The sequence below is a fragment of the Oryctolagus cuniculus genome, chromosome 21 (genome assembly GCF_051225735.1).
Source record: "Oryctolagus cuniculus isolate XC-2025 breed Fujian yellow rabbit chromosome 21, ASM5122573v1, whole genome shotgun sequence".
Taxonomy (NCBI): Eukaryota; Metazoa; Chordata; class Mammalia; order Lagomorpha; family Leporidae; genus Oryctolagus; species Oryctolagus cuniculus.
In genome coordinates, this window is record NC_142887.1 from 22866032 (window position 1) to 22888914 (window position 22883).

Here is a 22883-nt window from a genome sequence, read left to right on the forward strand (position 1 = left end):
CAATTCACTGAACTCACTTAGAGAGTTGGGTCTTCACACCCAGTGTGCTCGGCTTATCCAAAACCCCAACACACTGTTCTTGAGAGCCGCTTCTGTCTTCCAGGATAAATACTTGTCACTCCCTCGCTGTGTGCGAGGAGCTGGAGGGACTGGGGAGGGACTGGCAGTGGCAACACAGCAGTTGAGGGCTCACTGTTGAGGGAGGTGAGCAGGGGCCGGAGTACATTGGGTGAGACGGGTGCCAGGGAGACTTTGAATGTCACGTTGACGGCGATGATAAACCACTGGAGCCAGGAAAACGCCTGCCAAACCTTGTTAATAATCTTTTCAATGGAGTCTTTCAGGGGGTAGATGAGAGACATGACCATGACACTAGGAGGATCAGGAAGTGACAGGGGCTTGGGAAGACAGTGCCATCGTCACCTCTTGCTCATGGCACAATCAAGTCAGATCTCCCACTGATAGGGGCCCGGGCCATCCACGGTGCCTCATTCCCACCCCGCCCCGCCTCGGCACCTCAGGCATCCAACGATACCAATTTCTCAAAGCTTCCCTGGCCTGCCCAGCATCCCAACCCCGTGCCAGAACCCCACCCACTTCTCAGGCACCTCCATCAAGTCTGTGAAGACATCACAGCCCACACGCTGGTCTCTGTCATAGATGACACCCTGATTTCTCAACTTGCTCCATTGTGGGCAAGCCACTCAGAAACCATGGCTGCTGGAAGCACCTTGGGGTAGAACATGCACCTGATGTCCTGTGATGGGACTTTGCTCTGGGATAATGGAGTGTCTTGAAGATTATCCATTGGCCCACTCACCCGTCCATCTGGGGCGATTCTGTTTATGCATCGGCCCACTCATCTGCCCATCTGGGGTGGATTCTTGCCCCTCCATAGCTTAGGTCAGGAGATGAGCTAGTGCCAGGGGCCAAGCTGGTAGCATAGTTGGCGCCTCTGGGCCGGATGTGAGGCCATAAGGAGGGGCAAGGACTTTGGAGGACTGGCCGTCACACGTCCCATGGAGAGGGCCCAGGGCTTCTCAGCTGCCCGGTCGCTGCCCGGGGTTCTCAGCTTTTCAGATTCCTCAAGAGAATCCAGAGACCTGAATTTGCAGGCGTCTGTCAGTTGACTTCTACGTGTTGGCAACTAATTTCAAAAGTCTAAGAAGCATGGTGTAGGGGCCAGCAATGTGGCCTACCGGGTAAAAGCCACCCCCTGCGGTGCCAGCATTCCCATATGGGAGCTGGTTCGAGTCTTAGCTGCTCCACTTCTGATCCAGCTCCCTGCTGATGTGCCTGGGAAAGCAGCAGAGGACGGCCCATGTGTTTAGGCCCCTGTACCCATGTGGGAGACCCGGATGAAGCTCCTGTGTCCTGGCTTTAGATTGGTTGAGTTCTGACCACTGGGGCTATTTGGGGAGTGAGCCAGCGGATGGAAGATCTCTCTCTTTCTGTAACTCTTTCAAATAAAAAAATATATTTTTTTAAAAAAAGAAACATCGTATAAGCCACACAAATCTCAAAGATACAGAGAAGTTCCAAGTACAATACGAACAACTTTCTTCCCTGAACCCTGTGCGCACATGTTGCTGGCACACCACACACCCTTCCATCACCCACAACACGATGTGTATTCCCCCCGTACCAGGCATTTTCCTACAGACTCACAGGGTGTCACCAACGCGGAAAATCAACCCCAATTCTTCACTCTCATCAAATCCTCAGACTCCACTCAAGGTTTGCTATTTGTCCTGCTAATGTCCTCTGTAGCAGGAGGGTCCTGTTAAGATGGCCCGTTGATGGCCGGCGCCGTGGCTCAACAGGCTAATCCTCCGCCTAGCGGCGCTGGCACACCAGGTTCTAGTCCCGGTCAGGGCGCCAGATTCTGTCCCGGTTGCCCCTCTTCCAGGCCAGCTCTCTGCTGTGGCCAGGGAGTGCAGTGGAGGATGGCCCAAGTGCTTGGGCCCTGCACCCCATGGGAGACCAGGAGGAAGCACCTGGCTCCTGCCTTCGGATCAGCGCAGTGCGCCGGCCGCAGCGCGCTGGCCGCAGCAGTCATTGGAGGGTGAACCAACAGCAAAGGAAGACCTTTCTCTCTGTCTCTCTCTCTCTCACTGTCCACTCTGCCTGTCAAAAAAAAAAAAAAAAAAAAAAAAAAAAAAAAAAAAAAAAAAGGATGGCCTGTTGCATACAATCAGCCCATCTCAGGAGTGTCCTTGAGTCTGGAACATTTCTTGGTTGTTTCTGAAGGCTGGCGACGTTGACGCTTTGAAGAGGATGAGGATCTGTGGACCGTTCCCAGCTTGGCTGTGTCCGCTGTTTCCTTACAGTTAAATTTTTCCTGTCTCCTTTGGTGGGGTGCGACTTGCATGCCATACACCACCAACACCACAGGAGCAGGGCCGAGCTCTCCCCGCTGCGTCCTGACAGGTGCACACGGTTTGGACTTGTTCCCTCACTGAACATACCAACTGTGATCGCTTGAATAACATGGTGTTTTCCATGCCTCCACTGGAAAGCCCATCTCTCCCTCTGAAATTCATCGCGTTCTTATTATTTTATTTTCCCCATATATAGGGGATTTATCTTTTAAAGGTTTATTTTATTTATTTGAAAGGCAGAGCAACAGAGAGAGAGCTGGAGATCTGCTCTCTGCGGGTCCACTCCAGGGTAGAGTCAGGGATCAGGAGCCAGGAACTCCATCCAGGCCTCCCATGTGGGCGGTCCCTGAGCTGGATAGGCTGCGTCATAATGCCCACAAGGAAGCAGTGGGACAGCAGCTGAGGTCAGGGCTGACTGCTACCAGCAGGGACCTACTCTGAAATGAGGTGCATCGCCCAGCAGCCATCAGACTTCCCACTTGCGTATTTACATCAGCACAGAGTGTGGATTCCATGGCTACAATCCGTTGCTGTTTTTTATTTCAGGGTTTGTGTTGTCCCATTTAGGGCCCACGCCAGTGGCCGTGAGCTGGCTTGTACGTCGCTCTGACGCGTGCCCATCACGCTCCAGCACGAGATATCCCAGGCTCGTCTTGTGCTTTCCTTGCCTTCATCCACAATCAACCATTTGGCCAAAGAGCCCTGGTTCCTTTGAGGGAGGATGATACTTGGAACCAAGATCTAGGCGTGTTTATGGTCAGTGGGATGTCCCATCTGCTGGGTCCTCCCAGCGGGGACACACACACACACACACACACACATCTACATGCATCTGTTTGTGCGTTTGCAGTCATCTATCACTATTGAAAACTGCTCCTCACCCCAGTAGATCCCATCCCATCTAACTTCTCAGGCTTAGCTCTCCTTCCCGCCCTTTCCAAATCTGTAATTCCCCTGGCAGACTGGGAGAAACCTGGGGCTCTCCCTGGTTCTCCCATGCTCACTTATTTGACCAGTCCCTCATCCATAACCATTTCCTGTTGCTGCTGCTGCGGCTCCCTCCCCACGGGAGCTCCATGATGACCCCCCTCCCTCACCTGCAGGACGCAGCCCCCTGTGCTGGGCCACCCGCACCTCCTGTCCAACCCCTTCGAATGCCACCCAGGCCGCAGCGCTCCTCCCTGCACACCAGCCCGGGCCTCCTCCCCCTCATCACTGCTCTTGCTTATCTTGCTGGGATCCACCTAATGGCCCTGGGGCTGAATCAGGAGGACAGAGAGTTACATAAAAAACAAAGCCACCTGGTCTGTTTGGGTTTGTTGGACCAGGACAACTTCTCCACCAGCCGCAAACCCCGAACCCCCCAGCCAAACAGATCAGCAGGACCAGCGTGGCCAGTGGAGTTAATGGTAGGGGTTGGAGTTGACTCTGTGGGGGTGAGATGCCCAGCCAGCACACTTGCATCACGTTTCTGCATCAGCTCCACCCAGGGTTAATAACGTCCTCCCAAACTGAATCATCCGAGCCTGGTTAGGCAGCCCGTCTCTGCCCAGGGCACGGCCTTCCTGCTATTTCATCCCATAAACACAGCCTCTCTACAGGCACCACCACTATCAACATCCTCATCATCATCGCTCACATGTATTGAGCACTGACTGTATGCAATGCCATGCCAAGCACCCCACGTCCTAGCTGTGTGGCCCGGGGGCAAGTCCCGACCTGGGGGTGCTGCCTGTTGCCACTGAGACAGATGGCCACACACAGGGCAGTTTCGCAGCTGGAACGCATTCTGTCACAGTCCAGAGGGCAAACATCCAAAAGCATTGTCAGGGGGTGCAAAACCCAGGCATTGGCCGGACGGCGCGCCCCCATGAGGCCCTGGAGAGGAATCCGTCCCCTACCCTGCCGGCTTCTGGTGGCTCCAGGTGCCCCTTGCATGGCTGTACCTCTCCAGCCTCTTGCTCTGTCCTCACAAGACCTCCTCCCATCCGTGGGAAGACTCCTTGCATCTCTCTCTTACACAAACAACTGCAAGGCGGGACGCTCACCTCCGATGTCGGAGGGCCTGGGTTGGAGTTCCAGATCTGATTCTGATACCATCTTCCTAACAGGGCACGGCCTGGGGCCATGACAGCTCAGGGGTTAGATCCCTGCTTCCAGTGTGGGAGTCCAGGACTGGGTTCCCGCTCCTGGCTCTGGCCTGGCCCAGCCGGAGCCACTGCAGGTAATTGAGAGAGAGAACCAACAGATGGGAGCGCTCTGCTCTTAGTTAGTAACTAGATAATCAGGACACTTACAATGGCATTTAGGCCCCGCCCTGATAATCCAGGGTAACCTCCCCATTCTGAGATCCTGCACCTAATTATATTTGCAAAGTGTGCTCTTCCCAGTAAGGCAACATTTACAGCTCGTGGGCATCATCGGGACGCGAGAAGCTGGGGAGCGCTTTGTCTGCCTCACACACCCCCTTCCTCCAGGCCTCAGCCGGCTGTCCAATGAGGACCACCACCAGCGGCTCCGGGGAGCCGGCAGGCAGCAGGCAGGCAGCCCTCCAGGGGCAGGGCCGTCACGATGCACCTGTTTTCTGAGTTCTTTCTCCCCAGGCCTGGCGAGCGCGCGGGGGACTGATTGCACTGTGTCGCCTCCCCACTGCCGGGTTTCCAGCAGGACTAAATGTGCCAAATGGGATTTGTTGTGCCAACTCCTCTGGGTGGTACGAGCTTCTGTGCCAAGCCGCCTTGCTGCAGCACAGGGCCTGGCTGCCGCCGGCTTCTGCCTAATGAGAGCCACAGCGACACCTGCCAATCGGGCCCCACCGGCTGCCGATCTCAGCTATGGCACGGCCCACTGCAGCCGAAGGCTGGAGCAGTTTTTCTCAACTGCTGGGGGAAGTCGCCGCTGGGTCATTTAAACAGTGGAGAGGAGGGGGCAAGGCAGCCTGGGTCTCGTCCCAGGGCTTCGAGAGCTCGGCCTTGGGGGGGATGTCACGAGAGCGTGCCCAGTGTGCCCACGTGTCTCGCCCATGACCAGGCTCTCGTGTGACCTGTGTCCAGTGTCGGCCACTCTCTAGGAGCCGGCCCTGGCCGGGACAGAGCAGGTTCAGGTGAGACATCAGGTAAGCCCCAGAGGACGCAGCACAAGAGACGACACCAGCTCAAAGAAGTCACCTTCACCCCTGACAGATCCCGAAGAGAAGGGAGCACCAGACCTCCAGGGGCCGCTGGGAACGGTGGCACTACCTGTGTCGCCTGTTCTACTGGTACAGGGACAGAGAGAGAGAGAGAGAGCACACGAAAGCACAGGGTGGTTGCCAGGCAGGTCTCCCGGGAGGAGTGCTCATTGGACGGTTTGTTTTATATTTATTTAATTCTTTATTTACTTTTTATTTATTTGCAAGGCAAAGGGACAGAGAGACACAGAGAGATCTCCCATTTGCTGGTTCACTGCCCCAAATACCTACAACTGTTGGGTCTGGGCCAAGCTGGAGCCAGGAGCCAGGAACTCCATCCAGGTCTCCCACATGAGTGGCAGGGGCCCAAGTACTTGAGCCATTATCTGCCGCCTCCCAAGGTGCGCATTAGCAGGCAGCTGGATCGGAAGTAGGCACTCCAATATGGCGTGTGGGTATCCCAAGTGGTAACTTGGCCTTTTATGCACAAAGCCTGCCCCTCACGGTATATATTTTTTTAAAAGAATTACACTTTCAGGAATGTCAGTGTGGAAAAATCCATCACTTGCGAGTGATGGGAAAATGATTTAAGCACTAAGATGCTTTATTATTTCTTCTAGAAAGCCATGGGGTGGGGGCTTGCGGCACTGGGCGTGCGGCCAGCTGGAGCCTGTGACTTAGTCCCAGACCACCCTCTCAGCCCCTGGTCACCCTGGACGTTGCACCTGTGCGCATGGCTGCCCCGCCCTGTCTGCTTCTGCAGGTGCCTGGTGTCCCAGAGAATTAAAACACACGTAGCCGAAGGGCAGTAAACGGAAGTGGACCACAGTGAGGTGGACGAATGACTTTCCCAGGTATCTATGTCCTAGCCTAGCAGTTCTAAGACATCAGTTAGCAGGGTGGCGGGGTGGTGCAGTGGGATAAGCTGCTGCTTGCGATTCCGACTGCGGCATCCCATATGGGAGTGCAGGTTCAAGTCCTGGCTGCTCTGTTTCCAGTTCAGCCTCCTGCTAATGCGCCTGGGAAGGCAGCAGAAGATGCCCAAGTGCTTGTCCCCTGAACCCATTGCGAGACCTGGATGGAGTTCCTGGCTCCTGGCTTCAGCCTGGCCCAGACTTGACTTTGTGGCTATTTTTGGGAATGAATTAGTAGATGGAAGATCTTTCTCTTTCTCTCTCTCTCACTCCCTCTTCCTCCTCACTCTGCCTTTCAAATAAATTCATGGCCGGCGCCGCGGCTCACTAGGCTAATCCTCCACCTAGTGGCGCTGGCACACCGGGTTCTAGTCCCGGTCGGGGCGCCAGATTCTGTCCCGGTTGCCCCTCTTCCAGGCCAGCTCTCTGCTGTGGCCAGGGAGTGCAGTGGAGGATGGCCCAGGTGCTTGGGCCCTGCACCCCATGGGAGACCAGGAGAAGCACGTGGCTCCTGCCTTCGGATCAGCGCGGTGCACCAGCCGCAGCGTGCCGGCCACGGCGGCCATTGGAGGGTGAACCAACGGCAAAGGAAGACCTTTCTCTCTGCTCTGTCTCTCTCTCTCACTGTCCACTCTGCCTGTCAAAAAAAAAAAAGATATGTTTATGAATTTTTTTTAAATTTTTTTTGATAGGCAGAATGGACAGTGAGAGAGAGAGACAGAGAGAAAGGTCTTCCTTTGCCATTGGTTCACCCTCCAATGACCGCACCGCGCTGATCTGATCAGGGCCACGAGCCACGGAGTGTGGTGGGCGTCAAGAAGTTAGGAAAGGCAAAGGAATCTGCTCCCAGGTGCCAGCGTCAGGGCACAGCGGGTTTAGCTGTTGCCTGGCATGCCGACATCACTTAGGGGGACAGGTTTGAGTCCCGGCTGCTCCACTTCCAATCCAACACCCTGCTAATGCACCTGGGAAGGCAGTGGAGGGTGGCCCAAGTGCTTGGGCTCCTGCCATCTAGACAGGAATAGAGTTCCAGGCTCCTGGCTTTGACCTGGCCTGGCTCTGGCTGTTGCTGTCATTTGGGGAGAAGGGAGGGAACTAGTGGAGGGAAGCTCTCTCTCTCTCTCTGCCTTTCAAAAAAAAGAGATCTTTCCCAAAAAGCTTAAAAAATTAAACAAGCAACAGTGGCCATTGTGAAACTAAACACAGAGGATTAAAAATGAAAATCACCCACAATTCCACCCCCCAGCTTTGTGTGAAGAACTTTTCGGCCGGCACCGCGGCTCACTAGGCTAATCCTCTGCCTTGCGGCGCCAGCACACCGGGTTCTAGTCCCGGTCGGGGCGCCGGATTCTGTCCCGGTTGCCCCTCTTCCAGGCCAGCCCTCTGCTGTGGCCAGGGAGTGCAGTGGAGGATGGCCCAAGTGCTTGGGCCCTGCACCCCATGGGAGACCAGGATAAGTACTTGGCTCCTGCCTTCGGATAGGTGCGGTGCGCTGGCCACAGCACGCCGGCCGCAGCGGCCATTGGAGGGTGAACCAACGGCATAGAAAGACCTTTCTCTCTGTCTCTATCTCTCACTGTCCACTCTGCCTGTCAAAAAAAAAAAAAAAAAGACCTTTTCATGTGATTTTTCTCATGGACATCTCTACTTCGTATGATCCCTGTTATTATTCTTAAGGCACACAGCTGGGGTCTGAGCGCCATGCCCTGGGATCCTGGCACACATGTACACTTGTGCAGCCTGTCTTCAGGGAGCCTGGGGAGCCCAGCCCAGGGCAGAGAGAGGAGCTGTGGTGGCCAAGGTCAACATGCCCGGGTAAGCACGCCCCAGGGGTGCCACCTGCTCATGAAGTGGGGCTCGCGGGGCAGTCAGTGTTGGTCCGCTTCCGCTAACCAGAGCCACTCCCTGTCACCCCCTTCTCTCCCCAGTCCTCCTTAACGATGTCTTCATCAATTTGAAAGGCAGAGTTACTGGGCAGGGGGCAGGTGGAGACAGAGAGATACACAGAGATTGTCTACCTGCTCTTCACTCCCGGAGCGGTTGTAATGATCGAGGCTGGACCAGGCTGAAGTCAGGAGCTTGGATTTCCATCTGGGTCTCCCATGGGGGTGCAGGGGCCCCAGTACCTGGGCCATCCTGCACTGCTTTCCTTGGGTGCATTAGCAGGGAGCTGGATTGGAAGCAGAGCAGCCGGGACGCGAATCAGCGCTCCAATATGGATGGCAGCACGACAAGCAGCGTCTTGCCCCGCTGTGCCACACGGCAGCCTCTTCTCTCTTTTGAGGGGCGGGGAGAGACAAGACTCAATGTGAGGAGCTCCTCACCTTTCCATGCATTTTAAAATTATTTAAATAATTAAGACAGGGCCGGCGCTGTGGCTCACTTGGTTAATCCTCAGCCTGCGGCGCCGACCTCCCATATGGGCGCTGGGTTCTGATCCCGGTTGCTCCCCTTCCAGTCCAGCTCTCTGCTGTGGCCCGGGAAGGCGGTGGAGGATGGCCCAAGTGCTTGGGCCCTTCACCCGCATGGGAGACCAGGAGGAAGCACCTGGCTCCTGGCTTCGGATCGGCGTAGCTCCAGCCGTGGTGGCCATTTGGGGAGTAGACCAACGGAAGGAAGACCTTTCTCTTTGTCTCTTTCACTGTCTATAATGCTGTCAAATAAATAAGTAAGACAGAAGGGCCGGCACAGTGGTGCAGTGGGTTAAAGCCTCTGCCTGCAGTGCCGGCATCCCATATGGGTGCCGGTTCGAGTCCCGGCTGCTCCTCTTCTGATCCAGCTCTCTGCTGTGGCCTGGGAAAGCAGTGGAAGATGGCCCAAGTGCTTGGGCCCCTGCACCTGCCTGGGAGACCTGGGGGAAGTTCCTGGCTCCTGGCCCAGCTCTGGCTGTTGGCAGCATTTGGGGAGTGAATCAGCAGATGGAAGACCTTTCTGTCCCTCCCTCTTGCTGTCTGTAACTCTGCCTCTCAAGTAAATAAATAAATCTCTAAAAAAAAAAAAAAAAACCCATTCAGAGATCGGGCTGGCTGCTGTGCTGGAGGGGCCACTCCTGCTGAGCTGTCGCTTCCTCCCTGCCCACAACACGGAAGAACGGTCCCGAGCTGAGCCACGCTGGGGGCAGCCCTGGGGAACCCCACGCACGGAGCGAGGCCTACCCAGAGCACAGCTGTGAAAGACGACTCACGGTTGTGCTCGCAAGGGACCCACCAGGTGCTCTGCATTGTGGGGAAACGGAGGCACAGACCCTGCAGCTACGAGGTGGAGACTGGAACCTGGCATCCCGGTCACGGCAGCCACGCTGCCAACCGGGATGCTGTGCTGCCTCCGGGCACCACCAGACATGGATGAAGGGATGGAGGACAGGAGCGGGAACGTGAAAGACAATGATGACGTCTCTGCTTTGTCATGGGACGGCTGGCAATACAGTTACACGTGTAGCACACACGTGTTATAAAACAATGAACATGCTTGAGCCTTGAGCCCACTGCTGATCTAGGACTACAACAACACAAAGCTGCCAATGATTTGTATCCACTGTGCCAGTGGTCAGCCTTGGCTGCACACTGAGTACATGTGGGGAACCTTGAAAACCATAGGTACTCTCAGGGCACCTGGTGGGATTTGCCTGGGCATCTGGAGACACAGAGACAGGTAGATAGACAGACAGACAGACAGAAATCCCATAGGCTGGTCCACTCCCTAAACGCCCACAACACTGAGGGCTGGGCCAGGAGGAAGCCAGGAGCCAGGAACTCCATCTGGGTCTCCCACATGGGCGGCAGGAATCCCGCCACCTGAGCCAAGGTGCACGTTAGCGGGAAGCCAAGCCAGGACTCTCACCCAGGCCCTGGGATGCGGAATGTGGGCATCTCAGTCTCAACCGCTATGCCAAACACCCAACTCCATTTGGGCTTTCAAGAGCTCCCTGGTTGACTCCCAAGTAAAGTCATTATTTGAGAACCACTGGTTTATATTCCCCTTGACTTTCTGCCCCCTTTACAGTTTACCTTCACTCCTTCCAGGTAGCCACCATCCTGGATTTTGGGAGGGGGTGGATTCTTTGTCTCCCTCCTTCCCCGTGTCAAGAACTTTAGACGTTTGCGATTGGTCTCCCGCCCACCACCAGGGGGCGCCAGAACAAAAATGTCTCATTTTCCTTCGGCGTGCATCTGGTATCGCGCTGGAAGTTGTTTGGCCCTTGCGGCGCTCCGTCCTCGGGCCGGTTGCCGGGGCAACTAGCGGACAGGAAACGGCCGGCGTCGGTGTTGCGGCGGGAACTGTGCGGGCCGGGTTGGGGCGTGCGGGAGCTCCGGGCGGCGCGGAGGAACGTGAGTCTGGCGGTGGGGGCCCGGGCGGTCGGTCCCGGGTCCGCGGCCGACGCGGATGTGGAGGTCGAGGCTGAGAGCGGGGTGCACCTTGTGCGGGGAGCGGCGCAGGGGGCCGGTGGCCCATCCCGGACCGGCTGCCCGGGCCGAGGCGAGCTCGGCGTGTGCTCGGCCTGCAGCGGGCTCGGGCCCGAGGGGGCTCTGCGTCTGAGGTTCTCGGCGTGGACTTGGCTTCGTGCGCCTCCCCGCGCCCGGGCACCTGCTGCGTTGTGGGGGAGGGTGGTCTCCAGGTCGCCCAGGGGAACCCGAGTCCTCTCCCAGGGTCCTGGCTTTCCCCCGAACGCTCCCGGTGTGACAGCTTGTGTTCCTTGTTTTCTCTACTTCCTGTCCTTGTGATGCTGAGCAAGGCCCTTCCCTCGGTGCCGGATAGCGGGGTGGCTGCACGAAGGGGAGGCGGCGTGCACGCCTAGTGCCTGCCACCCAGGGACAGTCCCCAAAGTGTTGTCCCTGCCACCCGGTGTGCCTCTTGCAGCCTTGCTAGGCCAGTCCCCGGTGGTGGGCGGTCCACAGCCAGGGGTCGGCCGGGTCATGCCGTCCACTGGCAGCCCTGGCGGCAGGGCATGGCGCAGCCCCCCTCCCCCGGTCAGGAGTGGGACCCGATGGGCACGTACATACATATTTTTTAAAGCTGCAGTAGGCGATGCCTGCGTGCAGCCGAGGGCTGAGGCCAAGCTTGGAGGCCCCCCGGGGCTGGCAGTCACCCCGTGTTCCCGCCGTTGCCGCCTCCCCCTCCCCCCCAGATGGCCCTCCCCACGCTGTCCTCGTCCTGGTACAGCCGGAGGCTCCCGGAGCAGCACGCGGCGCTGCAGCGGCAGCGAGAGCAGGCGGCGCGGCTGCGGCAGCAGTGGGACGCGAACAGCCGCTACTTCCGGCTGTCGGACATCTGCAGCTCCAAGCAGGCCGAGTGGAGCTCCCGCACCTCCTACCTGCGCAGGTAACTGTGCGCGTCTGCCCGTTCTTAGAGAGACACAGGAGCACACGGAGCTTAGAGATCCCGACCGTGGCACCTGCCGCCTCGTCCCAGACAGAGCCCACGTCGTGAGACGCACGCGTGCAGACACGCGTGTGCAGTGCCGGCACTGGGCTGCCCGGGAGCCCTGGGCATCGTCACAGCACACGCCTGTGCAAGCCCACTAGGCGTTTCCCAGCACGCATACCTTTGCACGACCACGAGCGAGCGCGCGCTTGACCGCGGGCGCCCTGTCCCCCAGCATGCACGCCTATCAGCGCGAGAAGATGAAGGAGGAGAAGAGGAGGAGCCTGGAGGCCCGGCGGGAGCGGCTGCGGCGGCTTATGCTGGAGGAGCAGGAGCTGCTGGCCAGAGAGCTGGAGGAGCTGCGGCTGAGCGTGAGCTCGCGGGAGAGGCGGATCCGCGAGCGGCACGGGCACCTCAGGTCGGCCCAAGAGGAGCAGCGGAAACTGGTACCTGGTCGCGGGGCCGCGGGCGGCGGTGGGGCGCGCGCTCACAGCACGAGCGTGAGGGCGGGGGGGGGCACACACGGGCCAGCCCGGGCACCCCGCTGTGACAGCACCCCCCCCACACCCCCACACACACACATACAGACACTGCAGCCGCCAGGGCAGGGCCCGCTCCACGTTGGTGGGCGGGGAGAGTTTTGTTCAATCAGCTCTGTTCTCTTTCACTCCTGACGTCATTACAGATGAGTCCGAGTGCCTCATTCGAGTTGTGACTCCCCACAGGGCCTGGCACTGCTCCCGTTTCTCTTGCAAAAAAAATAAAAAAAATACCGGGTGGAACAGTTGACCCCCTGTTGTTACCTCTGCGGGGGTCCCTGGCACTGCCATCCGGGTCTTCCCAAAGTCTGGCTCGAAGTCGTGGGTGCAGGGTTTGGACGGTGGAGGAGCCCTTAGCCTGAGCCGACCCCACGACCGCACTGAGCCTTGCCCAGGCGTGACTGGATTTGAACCTCTCTGCTTCCCTGATAGATCGCAGAGCAGCTTCTGTATGAACACTGGAAACAGAACAACCCAGAACTTCGAGAGGTGAAGCCCAGAACCTTCCATCGAGTTGCCTTGTGGATGAAGTCACGTCTTGACTGTTTTTAATCATGCGTCTGTGCTGGCTGCAAAGCCCCGCGCAGGACCTGGGGCAGCCTGGCCTCGGCGGTGCCCTGGCTGTGCCCTCTGCCGCTGGCTCCCCGTGCAGTGACACCGTCTGCCTCCTGCACAGGCCTGGGCAGATGGGCAGGGGGCGGGCCCCCAACCCACTTGGAGGCCGGGGAGGGATACTTTCCTGTCTGTGTGCTGACAGCCTTCCCGCTCAGCCCCGGGGCGCTGGATCTCCCAGGCGGGTGTGCTTGCACCTGCTCTGTGCGTTTCCTAATCGGGCTGCTGTGTTTCGGGGCCACTCTTGCTCCCCCCGCTGGTCAGCTGGGCTGCCGTGGGTCCTCACACGGCGGCCGGTGGCACAGGAGGCAGCACGCGGTCCCCGCGGCGAGCGTCAGGGCAGCTGGGGAGGGAGTCCGGAGTCTGCCCTTTGTCACCCTAGGTCGAGCTGGACCTTCACAGGAAGCATGTGGTAGACTCGTGGGAGGCGCAGAGAGAAGAAAAAAAGCAGGTACGGTCCCTGCCTCTGGGGGACGCCCCTGGGACGGTGTGAGTCTGGCCGTGCGGAGGGCGCCAGTCGGGCACACCTGGCACGTGCAGCACTGCCCATCCCCCGGGGCAGAGTGAGGCCGGGTGGGGGGCCGGGGAGTGGGAGGGGCACGGGCGGCCTGCAGCGAACCTTTGCTGTCAGCGGTGTCTCGATGAAACTCGTCTCCTGAACGCTGGTGCTGGCCCACAGCGGCGCCTCCAGGACGAGCGCCCCCTTCCACGGCCCACTGCTTTGCCTCTGGCTCCATTCCTGAAAGTGCGCGGGAGCCTGTGCCAGGGGGAGGGGCCTCGCCGTGGCCCAGCTCCTCTGCTGTGTCAGGCCCCGTGCCACGGCCTCCCCGGCCTTGCTGCGGTTTCCACCGAGAACTGCGCCCAGGGGCGGGCACGTGGCCGGCTGCGGGTCACATGTGTTGACCTCCGGGTTCCTTCTGCTCCTTGTAGCAAGAGGCCACCGCGGAGCAGGAGAGCAGACGGCAGGAAAACGAGTACGAGGTGGCGCGGAGGGAGGCGCTGGAGCGGCTGAGAGCGGAGCAGGAGAGGCGGCAGCGGGAGGACAGGCTGCAGGCCGAGGCGCTGCTGCAGCAGATGGAGGAGCTGAGGCTGCGGGAGACGGAGGTGAGTGCGAGCGCCGGCCCCTGGGCTGCGGGAGGCGGAGGTGGAGGCGAGCGCCGGCCCCTGGGCTGCGGGAGACTGAGGCAAGCATGGGCCCCTGGGCTGCGGGAGGTGGAGGCGAGCACGGGCCCCTGGGCTGCGGGAGGTGAGTGCGAGCACCAGCCCCTGGGCTGCGGGAGGCGGAGGTGAGCACGGGCCCCTGGGCTGCGGGAGGTGGAGGCGAGCACGGGCCCCTGGGCTGCGGGAGGTGGAGGCGAGCGCCGGCCCCTGGGCTGCGGGAGGTGGAGGCGAGCACGGGCCCCTGGGCTGCGGGAGGTGGAGGTGAGCGCCGGCCCCTGGGCTGCGGGAGGTGGAGGTGAGCGCCGGCCCCTGGGCTGCGGGAGACGGAGGTGAGCGCCGGCCCCTGGGCTGCGGGAGGTGGAGGCGAGCGCCGGCCCCTGGGCTGCGGGAGGCGGAGGCGAGCACGGGCCCTGCGGGAGACGGAGGTGAGCGCCGGCCCCTGGGCTGCGGGAGACGGAGGCGAGCGCCGGCCCTTGGGCTGCGGGAGGTGGAGGTGAGTGCCGGCCCTTGGGCTGCGGGAGGTGGAGGCGAGCGCCGGCCCCTGGGCTGCGGGAGGTGGAGGCGAGCACGGGCCCCTGGGCTGCGGGAGACGGAGGCGAGCGCCGGCCCTTGGGCTGCGGGAGGTGGAGGTGAGCGCCGGCCCCTGGGCTGCGGGAGGCGGAGGCGAGCGCCGGCCCCTGGCCTCTAGCTGCTGCGGGGGCCTGGGGTCTACTCCCACCTCTGTTCTCTTTCCGTCCAGCTTCCTGCCAGCGCACACCCTGGCTAAAGTAACAATGGCTCGAGTACTCGGGTCCTTGGCTCCCATGAGGGAGAGCCAGATGGCGCTCCTGGCTTCTGGATTTGGCCTGAGCTGCCGTAGGCATTTGGGAAGAGAATCAGTGGATGGAAGCTATGTCTGCTCCTCCCCCCTTCTCTGCCTGCCAAGTAAAGAAAAAGAAATAAGCAGACTTAAACAATAATTAAAAAGCCCTCGACGCGGGCGCGTGGCCCAGGGGTTGGGCCGCCTCGCCCATCCCCGCTCTGGCTCCTGCCTCCGGCTTGCTGCCGACGCGGACACCGTGGCAGCAGGGGTGGCTCCAGTCCGTTCCTCCCCACCGCCCATGTGGGAGACCCCGCCCGACCCTGGCTGTTGGGGGCCTCTGGGGAGTGAACTGCTGGAAGGGCGCGCTTTCTCTCTCTGCCTCTCCAATGGCAAACAAAACAGAGCCGCCTTCTGAGAAGTGAGGACAGAGGAAGGGCAGTGCCGCAACACGGCCAGGCGCTCGCTCGTCCGGCCTGCCTTCTGTCCGCGTGTGGGAGCGTGGCTCTCCCAGGGCCTCACACAGACAGGACTCCGTGGCGTGGTCTGCACACGGCTTTCCCCAGGCGGCGGGCGTGGGGTCTGCAGGCTCATGGTCCCGGAGGCTGCCCCTTGAGGGCGCTGTGCTGTTGGCCTGTGAGGGCTGGGTCTTCCCTTGGAGCCGAGCGAGGCCCCTGTGCCCCTTTCTCTCTCCTTCCCTCCCCGGGCCTGGGGGACTCAGGACTTAGCGTCCACTGGTTATCGTAGGTGCTAGCGGTCGAGCCGGAACAAGCCCTCTCTCCTGGCCTGGCCGGGCAGGGGAGACGCGTGAGGTCGGGGCTCTTCCTCGTCTGCAGCCCTGGGAAGTGCTCTTGCTGAGATGGGACGAGGGAGGGAGTTAAGCTGGGCTGTGGGGCTCCGGGCCCCGGAGGCGGGCGGGGGTCCTGAGCACCACGCAGCCCAGCCACCCTCGCTGCGTCAGGTGTGCCGGAAGCAGAGGGGTGCAGGCCGGGCCCGCTCACTGTCTCCGCAGGCGAGCGAGCTGAAGAAGGAGCAGGAGGACCTGCTGAGGCAGCGCTGGCAGCTGGAGCAGCTGGAGGAGGAGCGGGCGCGCGTGGCGGCCGTGCGCCAGAAGGCCGAGCTGGGGTGGGTGCGGGCGGCCGGCTCACACGGGAGCCCTGAGAGACGGCGGCAGCGAGCCGTGTCCAGCCTCCGTGTAATTCTTCATGTGACACGGACGGCGACCCGTACTTTGCCCTCTCGTAGGCGCTTTCTGCGGCATCAGTACAACGCCCAGCTCAGCAGGCGTACCCAGCAGATCCAAGAGGAACTGGTGAGTGAAGAGCCGGGGTGTTTCTCGCCCTCCCCGAGGCGTGTGCCACGCTCAGCGAGAGGGCGCACTCGGGCGGGGCGGGGAGGCGCTCAGCGGGGCAGAGCCTAAGCTTGCTGTGGACGAGTTCTGGAGACGTCGTGTACTGCGCAGGGGCCGTGGGCTCCACAGAAGCCCAGACAGCAGATCTGAGGTGTTGTTGCCACGAAAACTCCTGTTGAGAGGACGGGTCTGTTAACTAGCTTCACTTCACAGTGCATATAAAAACACGAAATTATATGTCAGTACAGCTGTTACGTACGTAAACAAAACGGCAAGCCTGTGGCTCAGGGGTTAAGACACCACTTGGATACTTGTATCCCAAATCAGAGTGGGTGCGGGGGCCCAAGGACTGGGGCCATCCTCTGCTGCTTTCCCAGGCGCATTAGCAGGGAGCTGGATTGGAAGTGGAGCAGCCAGGACTTGAACTGGTGCCTGTGTGGATGCCGGTGCCACAGGTGGCAGCTTTTGCCTGCTGTGCCAGAACCCCGAGCCCGAACATGCTGTATTATCAATAGCTGCTTAGTCCTCTCGTTAGGTGTTTTGACGAAGCCACCTCATTGATAAGCAAGCACTTTGTGCATTTGTGTCACTGTAGTCCATGCTCTGAGACGTGGACCTGTGCCGTGAGATACGGCTGAGGGCCTGTGGTGCCAGAGGGGTCTCTCTTCAGTCACGGGAAGGCTCTGAGCCTGGGCCACGGGCGCGTAACCCTCCCTGGCTGTCTGGAAGCAGTTCCGTGCCTTCCCGTCCCTGCTCTGAGATGCCGTGCGGGGACACGGGGCACAGGGAGGAGGGGAGGGGCCCCGTGCAGGCCGCCCGCTGAGCTGCCCCTGCCTCCCCCAGGAGGCCGACAAGCGGATCCTGCAGGCGCTGCTGGAGGAGGAGGAGGAGGACGAGCGCGCCCGCCTAGCCAGGCGCCAGCAGGCCGTGGCCGACGCGGCTTGGATGCAGCAGGCCATCGAGGAGCAGCTGCAGCTGGAGAGGGCGCGGGAGGCAGAGCTGCAGCTGCTGCTGAGGTGGGCTCTCAGGCCGCCGTGGCCTCCAGGCCCCCTGACCGGGGCGCGCGCGGGCCTGGCTGTGGGAGCGTGTCCTTCAGTCACTTCAGGTGGAAGTCACGACGGCTCAGGACACTGCTCAGCTGCTGTAAAATCTTGGCGACCTGCAGGGAAACTGCTGTGTCCTGGAGAAGCTGCGTGCTTCTTGGGCCTGTGCAAGTGGGTCCTGGCCCTCGACACCTAACCCTTAGACTGAAATGGTCACGTGATGGGTGACAGCCACTGACACTCACGGAGGTCACTGGCCATGACCCCAGTGCACGGCCACAGGGCTCAGGCCCCGGCAGTGCCTTCCTCCCGCCCAGGCCTGGTGGTCTCCATCACTCCAGGGGCTGCTGTAGAAGCTGCCTGCAGTGCTTTTAGGAGATGAGGTATTGGGAAGGGGTAGCCTCAGATTCCGAGGGCAGTCCTTCCGGGAAGGTTTGCAGAGCTTGGGGGACGAGCTGACGGGAAGGTTGGTCCTCCGTAGGCTGTGTGCTGGGCCCTGTGTGCTCTCTGGCTTACTGCCGGCCAGCAGCAGCGGTGCAGAGCCTCTGCCATCTGTTTTGTGTTTGTCCAGGGAGGAGGCCAAGGAGATGTGGGAAAAGAGAGAGGCCGAGTGGGCCCGAGAGCGGAGCGCACGCGACAGGCTCATGAGCGAGGTAAGCCAGCGTCTCCTCCAGGCCCGGGACCCCAGGCAGGTGTCTGGAGTCCACCGTGGAGCACTGATCCCACCGGCGCTGCTGGGGACAGTCTCTTCCAGTTATCTTACGTGGGCTTGGAAACTCTTGTTGAAAGAACTTGCAGGCCAGCACCGCGGCTCACTAGGTTAATCCTCCGCCTAGCGGCGCCGGCACACCGGGTTCTTGTCCTGGTCGGGGCTCCGGATTCTGTCCCGGTTGCCCCTCTTCCAGGCCAGCTCTCTGCTGTGGCCAGGGAGTGCAGTGGAGGATGGCCCAAGTGCTTGGGCCCTGCACCCGCGTGGGAGACCAGGAGAAGCACCTGGCTCCTGCCATCGGATCAGCGCAGTGCACTGGCCGCAGCAGCCGTGGGAGGGTGAACCAACGGCAAAGGAAGACCTTTCTCTCTGTCTCTCTCACTGTCCACTCTGCCTGTCAAAAAAAAAAAAAAAAAAGAACGAACTTGCAGAAAGTAAAACTGACAGCACCCGAGCCTTGTCTTCGGCATAGCCACTGGCATCTTTCTTTCAACTCCTGCTTCCGTGTGTGCCGGTGCCTATTATACTGTGCCGTTCGAGGCGAGCGTTTCCACGTACTGCTCTGTGTGTAAATGCCGTGTCACGGCCAGATTGTTACCACGCGTCCTCTTGAGGGCCTCCCAGCGTGCCTTTCCATCGCTGTCTGGTGCGTTCTAGTTTGTTCTCATTCTGAGCCACTGTAAGCAATGCTGCCCGGAGTGTTTTGGGCTTTTCCACATTGAGGATTTCTCCCTCGGCACAGAGAACCAGCCATGGTATGGAGAGCACACGTGGAAGACGCCCAGTGGCTGGGTGGTCTGTGTCACCTGTGTGGCTTAGAGCAGGGAGTCCCGTGTGCCTGGCGGTGGGAACTGGGGTCTCCGTTGGTGATTTCCCACTCTTGTGAATACCAGGTGTCCCCAGTGGCCGCTGATTCTCCTCGCTCCAGCCTGGGTCCTGGTCGTGGCTGCTTTGCAGGTTCCCTCCCGAGAGCGTGACCGTAGGGTGTGTTGGTGGCTTCCCAGGCGCCTCTCTGATTCCCAAGGCCGTCCGAGGCTGGTGCAAGACATCACGCTGCTCTGGGGCCTTGAGTGGGGGATGTCACCCCATGAGCCGAGGCCCCCCCACCCCCCTGTGGCCATCTGCAGGGCTTGTGGGCTTCGCCACTGCTAGGGAACGAGTCTCACTCTGCCCGAGTCTGAGTGGGGCCTGGCCGTCCTGTCGGGCTTTAGACCCGAGGCTGAGGGTTAGGTCGCCTGCGGAGCTGCCTGGCCAAGGCTTGTTCTCAAGTCTGCTGCTTCCTTCCTGCCGAGGCCAGGTCCTGGCGGGAAGACAACAGCAAATACAAGAAAAGATTGAACGAAACCGACAGGCGCAAGAGGAATCCTTAAAGCACAGGGAGCAACTCATTCGCAGTCTGGAGGAGGCGAGGGAGTCGGCTCGCCGGGAGCAGGGGCAGAGTGAAGAACAGAAGTCGGCCAGGAAGCAGGAGCTGGAAGCCCAGGTGGGCTGAGCCAGGGCCCTGGGCGGGAGGCAGCCTCTGCAGGGGACGCATCCTTGCCTCGCTGCAGGGCAGGCCTGAGGGCCGGTGCACTTTCCGCACAGCTCGCTCGTGTTGGAGAGTGCAGTGCGCTGTGGCCCTGGGTACTGCAGCTGAAGCCCTGGCGCACCCCACACAGGGTCCTTTGCCTCCGGTGGGCACGGCTGGCCTGTCTGTCCCCTCCGTCCTGTCCGCACCTGCGGACAGGTGGCTCCTTGGGCCACAGTTCTCCATTTATTCAATTCCACAACCTGAGGTGGAACACGGAATATTCTGCCCAACACACAGCCGTGTGTGGAGCTTTGTATAAGATCCGGACGGCTGCTGGCCAAGCCTTTTCCAGTCCCCAGGGGCCCCTCCCATTTCCTGGCACCTGCTGCCCCTGCTCCTTAGAGCTCTGGTCCTCCAGCCCAGCCGGGCCCGCAGCCTCCCCTGCTGAGCAGGCGCAGGGCTGTGCCCCGGGGCCTTGCCTTGGGGTGACTTTGCTCTTGGGCCTAGGTGGCAGAGCGCCAGCTGCAGGCACGGGAGGCTGACCAGCAGGAGGAGGAGGAGCAGGAGGAGGCCAGGCAGGCAGAGCAGCTGTCGGACGCCTTGCTGCGGCAAGAGGCGAAGATGATGGCCGAGCGTGGCTACCGGCCCAAGGTAGGAGCGCGCCTCCCCGGCGTGTCCACAGCCCCGCTGAGCTGAGCTGAGCTGTGCTGTGCAGCGTCTTGGTTCTGTCTGGGCGCTCCTCTTGTGTTTGCCTCCTCCTGACTAGTAGAGAACCTCGGCGCAGGGTCTGTTTCAGTCCTTGGTTGGGCCTCCAACAGCCTTCACGCTTTTTGGCTCCTGCCACTGCAGCCCAGACTCTGATACCCCGCCGCCAAGCTGCGTGCCTGTCCAGCCTGTCCAGCCTGTCTGGGGGCCAAGAGCAATCTGAGAAGGGCGGTGGCCACAGCTGGGGAGAGGTGACAGCAGGGGCAGGCTCCCGACTGGTGAGACAGGAAAGCTGCCTGGTGCCCCGCGGTGCCTTCTCGAGGTCACGAGCTGTGAGGGGAGGAGGCTGGCCCTTCCGGGTCAGGGAGTCCCAAAGCCAAGCAGAACAGAGCGAGCGGGGAGGCCACCGCAGGGAGCTCCCCTGGCCGTGCACAGCGAGTGTCTGGGGACGGGGCTTCCCAGGGCACGCAGGAGTGTGTCAGGGCTGGTGCTTTACGGAACCACCGCAGGGAGCCTGTTTCCGTGTCGGGCAGAGCTGCCAGCTGGACGTGAAGAGCCGTTCGTGTCGTGCTCTTCGCTCTGACTTGCGGTGCTCTTCCACCGCCCCCATGTCTGCTTCCTTGTTCCTCAGCCTCGCGGACACCCCAGAATTGCCTGGGACTGACGCGGCTGGTGCCAGACGCCCGGAGAGCAACGGTGCTGGAGCCTCGACGCAGAGCCGCCCAGCAGCTGCACCAGGTTCTGTGGGGGCCAGGGCACCGGGGCCCAGGCACGGAGCTGTGGGGACGTGCAGCTCCCAGCCAGAGACCCTTCCCTGCTCTTACTCAAGGGGTCCTGAGCGGGACGTGCCGACAGTGCTGTCGACATCCTCGTGGCGCGCTCGTGAACGGTGTCGACATCCTCGTGACGTGCTCGTGAACGGTGTCGGCTGGCCGGCACGCGGCGCTGCGAGTTGTGCTCTCCCGCCGCCCGCGCTCAGCGACTCCAGCCTCGTCGCTGTGTCTGTTGGAAGCGGTCTTGCAGCGTTTGGTACAGCTGATTTCAGCGGTCCCCAAAGGATCCAGCCTTTTGTATTCTGGGAGAAAAAACTGCTGTGGTCTAGGGGTGCTTTGTGGAATGGCGTGAGAAATGAGGCCTTCCTGTAGGAGGGAGCTTTGGAGGGCTGCGTGGGGGCGGCCGGCCCGTGGGGATGACCCTCACAGCCCCCCGTGCCCGGGAAGGTCTTGGCCACAAGCAGCCTCCAGGGACCGCGCGCCCAGCGGGAGGAACGCTGAACCTGAAGAAACGAGATCAGACTCAGAGCCACAAATTGGCCAGAACTTTCTCCCGCCGTTGTGTCCGTGAGACCGTTCTGGATCAGCCTCTACCAGCAGCTTCAGGTTCCTTGCTTCAATCATCGTATTTCTATGACCTGTATTTTTTAAATGTATTTTTCCTACTCGGGAGTTTTCAGTACACTCCACTTCTCAGTCAATCACAGCTAATTAGGGGGCGGCGCTCCATGGTTATCAGAAAGCAGCGTTTCTTAGAACCCCGAGTGCAAGGGCTGCGTCAGTTCCCTGCCACTGCACCCCGGAACAAAGCTGCAAACCGCCCTGAATCTTCTCTGCATTTTCTTGAGTCTCTCTGAAGACACATGCCTGAGGGCCTCGCTCCCAGGCTGGGCCTGTTGCAGTCACTGCTGTGGGGTGGGCTGGCGGGGACTGATGGCCCCTGACTGACCCGCGTCCCCTGCGGCTCTGCACGCTGTCTAGCACTGGTCATGTTTCGCAGGCTGGACTCGGCTTCCTTGTGAGAGCGGTGCTGTCGCCTCCACTTCCGTTAGAAGTTACTAGCAGTCATGTTGTCTGAGCACCAGTGCACCTGGTCACAGACACGCGCATATTTACTGAATACGTTTTTTATTTTAATTTTTTGCTTTTGAAGCGTGGAGATAATTTTTCTTGCTTGCATTAAAATTGTTTTCTACCCTAATATTTAAATGGGCAAACTGTTTTCTGAATTCGGCGCTATCACCGTCTCTCCGTTTCTCCTGCAGTCCGTAGATGGGCCCCTGGCTCCTGCGTGCTGTGCCTGGGCTGTGGTTGCACACATGCGCATCGGCTTCCTTGTTTCCAAGCACCCTTTTCTACCTCAAATGACGTCCCGATTGTCCTTCAGATTCCTCCACCAAGGTCACACATCCTGCTCTGAGCTACAGTCTGCCCAGTCACCACCAATGGGACTGTGTGTGGTCACTAACGCACCTGTTTTCCTGATGTGAAAACCTCCCACCTTCTTCCCTGGCCTCCCGCACCCAGGACCAAGACCCCACTCAGCTGGCCCTCCGTTCCCTCCTGGGACTCGCCACAGGCCTGCTGGCCCAGGAAATAGAACACCCAGTCAGACTGGAACAGACACGCTGTTTCCAGTCTTAGCGCACTGCGAACCAGTGCTCTAGACGGCCGGCGCCGGGGCCGTGGGCTTGGGACGTCGTTCTGTGCATTCAACAGAACGGAAAGCCTAAAAATAAAGTTCCTGAGAAGTAGCTCTGCTGCAGTCCAGCAGTACTTACACCACTGCTCCTGCGGCCCCGACAGCTGCACTGGTCAGTCTTCCAGGACGGGCGCTTCTCTCCCTAGGGACCCTC

General features: G+C 60.3%; 1 protein-coding gene across 3 annotated transcripts; it reads left to right on the forward strand.

Annotated features, from left to right (window-relative positions):
* The first annotated feature begins 10663 nt into the window (after positions 1-10663).
* TCHP (trichoplein keratin filament binding) lies at positions 10664-22228 on the forward strand. 3 transcript variants are annotated; one of them, XM_070066028.2, is made up of 13 exons: positions 10664-10792; positions 11590-11783; positions 12061-12271; positions 12797-12853; positions 13359-13427; positions 13907-14080; positions 15949-16061; positions 16182-16248; positions 17131-17303; positions 17902-17983; positions 19337-19522; positions 20057-20200; positions 20886-22228. In XM_070066028.2, the coding sequence occupies exons 2-13, from the start codon at positions 11590-11592 to the stop codon at positions 20916-20918; spliced, it is 1503 nt and encodes a 500-aa protein (XP_069922129.2). In that variant the 5' UTR covers positions 10664-10792; the 3' UTR covers positions 20919-22228. The 3 variants fall into 3 exon arrangements, 2 of the variants coding, with proteins under 2 accessions (XP_069922129.2, XP_069922128.2); XM_070066027.2 differs by having other exon boundaries at positions 10680-10792; positions 11625-11783; XR_016227066.1 differs by lacking the exon at positions 15949-16061.
* Positions 22229-22883: the final 655 nt, after the last annotated feature.

What these genes read in the sequence shown, in the direction of transcription:
- TCHP (XM_070066028.2), top strand. Translation starts at nt 11,590, where the DNA reads ATGGCCCTCCCCACGCTGTCCTCGTCCTGGTACAGCCGGAGGCTCCCG. An exon ending in ACAACCCAGAACTTCGAGAG is followed by an intron (nt 12,854 to 13,358) that starts GTGAAGCCCAGA and finishes TTGTCACCCTAG; the next exon opens with GTCGAGCTGGACCTTCACAG. An exon ending in TGAGGCTGCGGGAGACGGAG is followed by an intron (nt 14,081 to 15,948) that starts GTGAGTGCGAGC and finishes CTGTCTCCGCAG; the next exon opens with GCGAGCGAGCTGAAGAAGGA.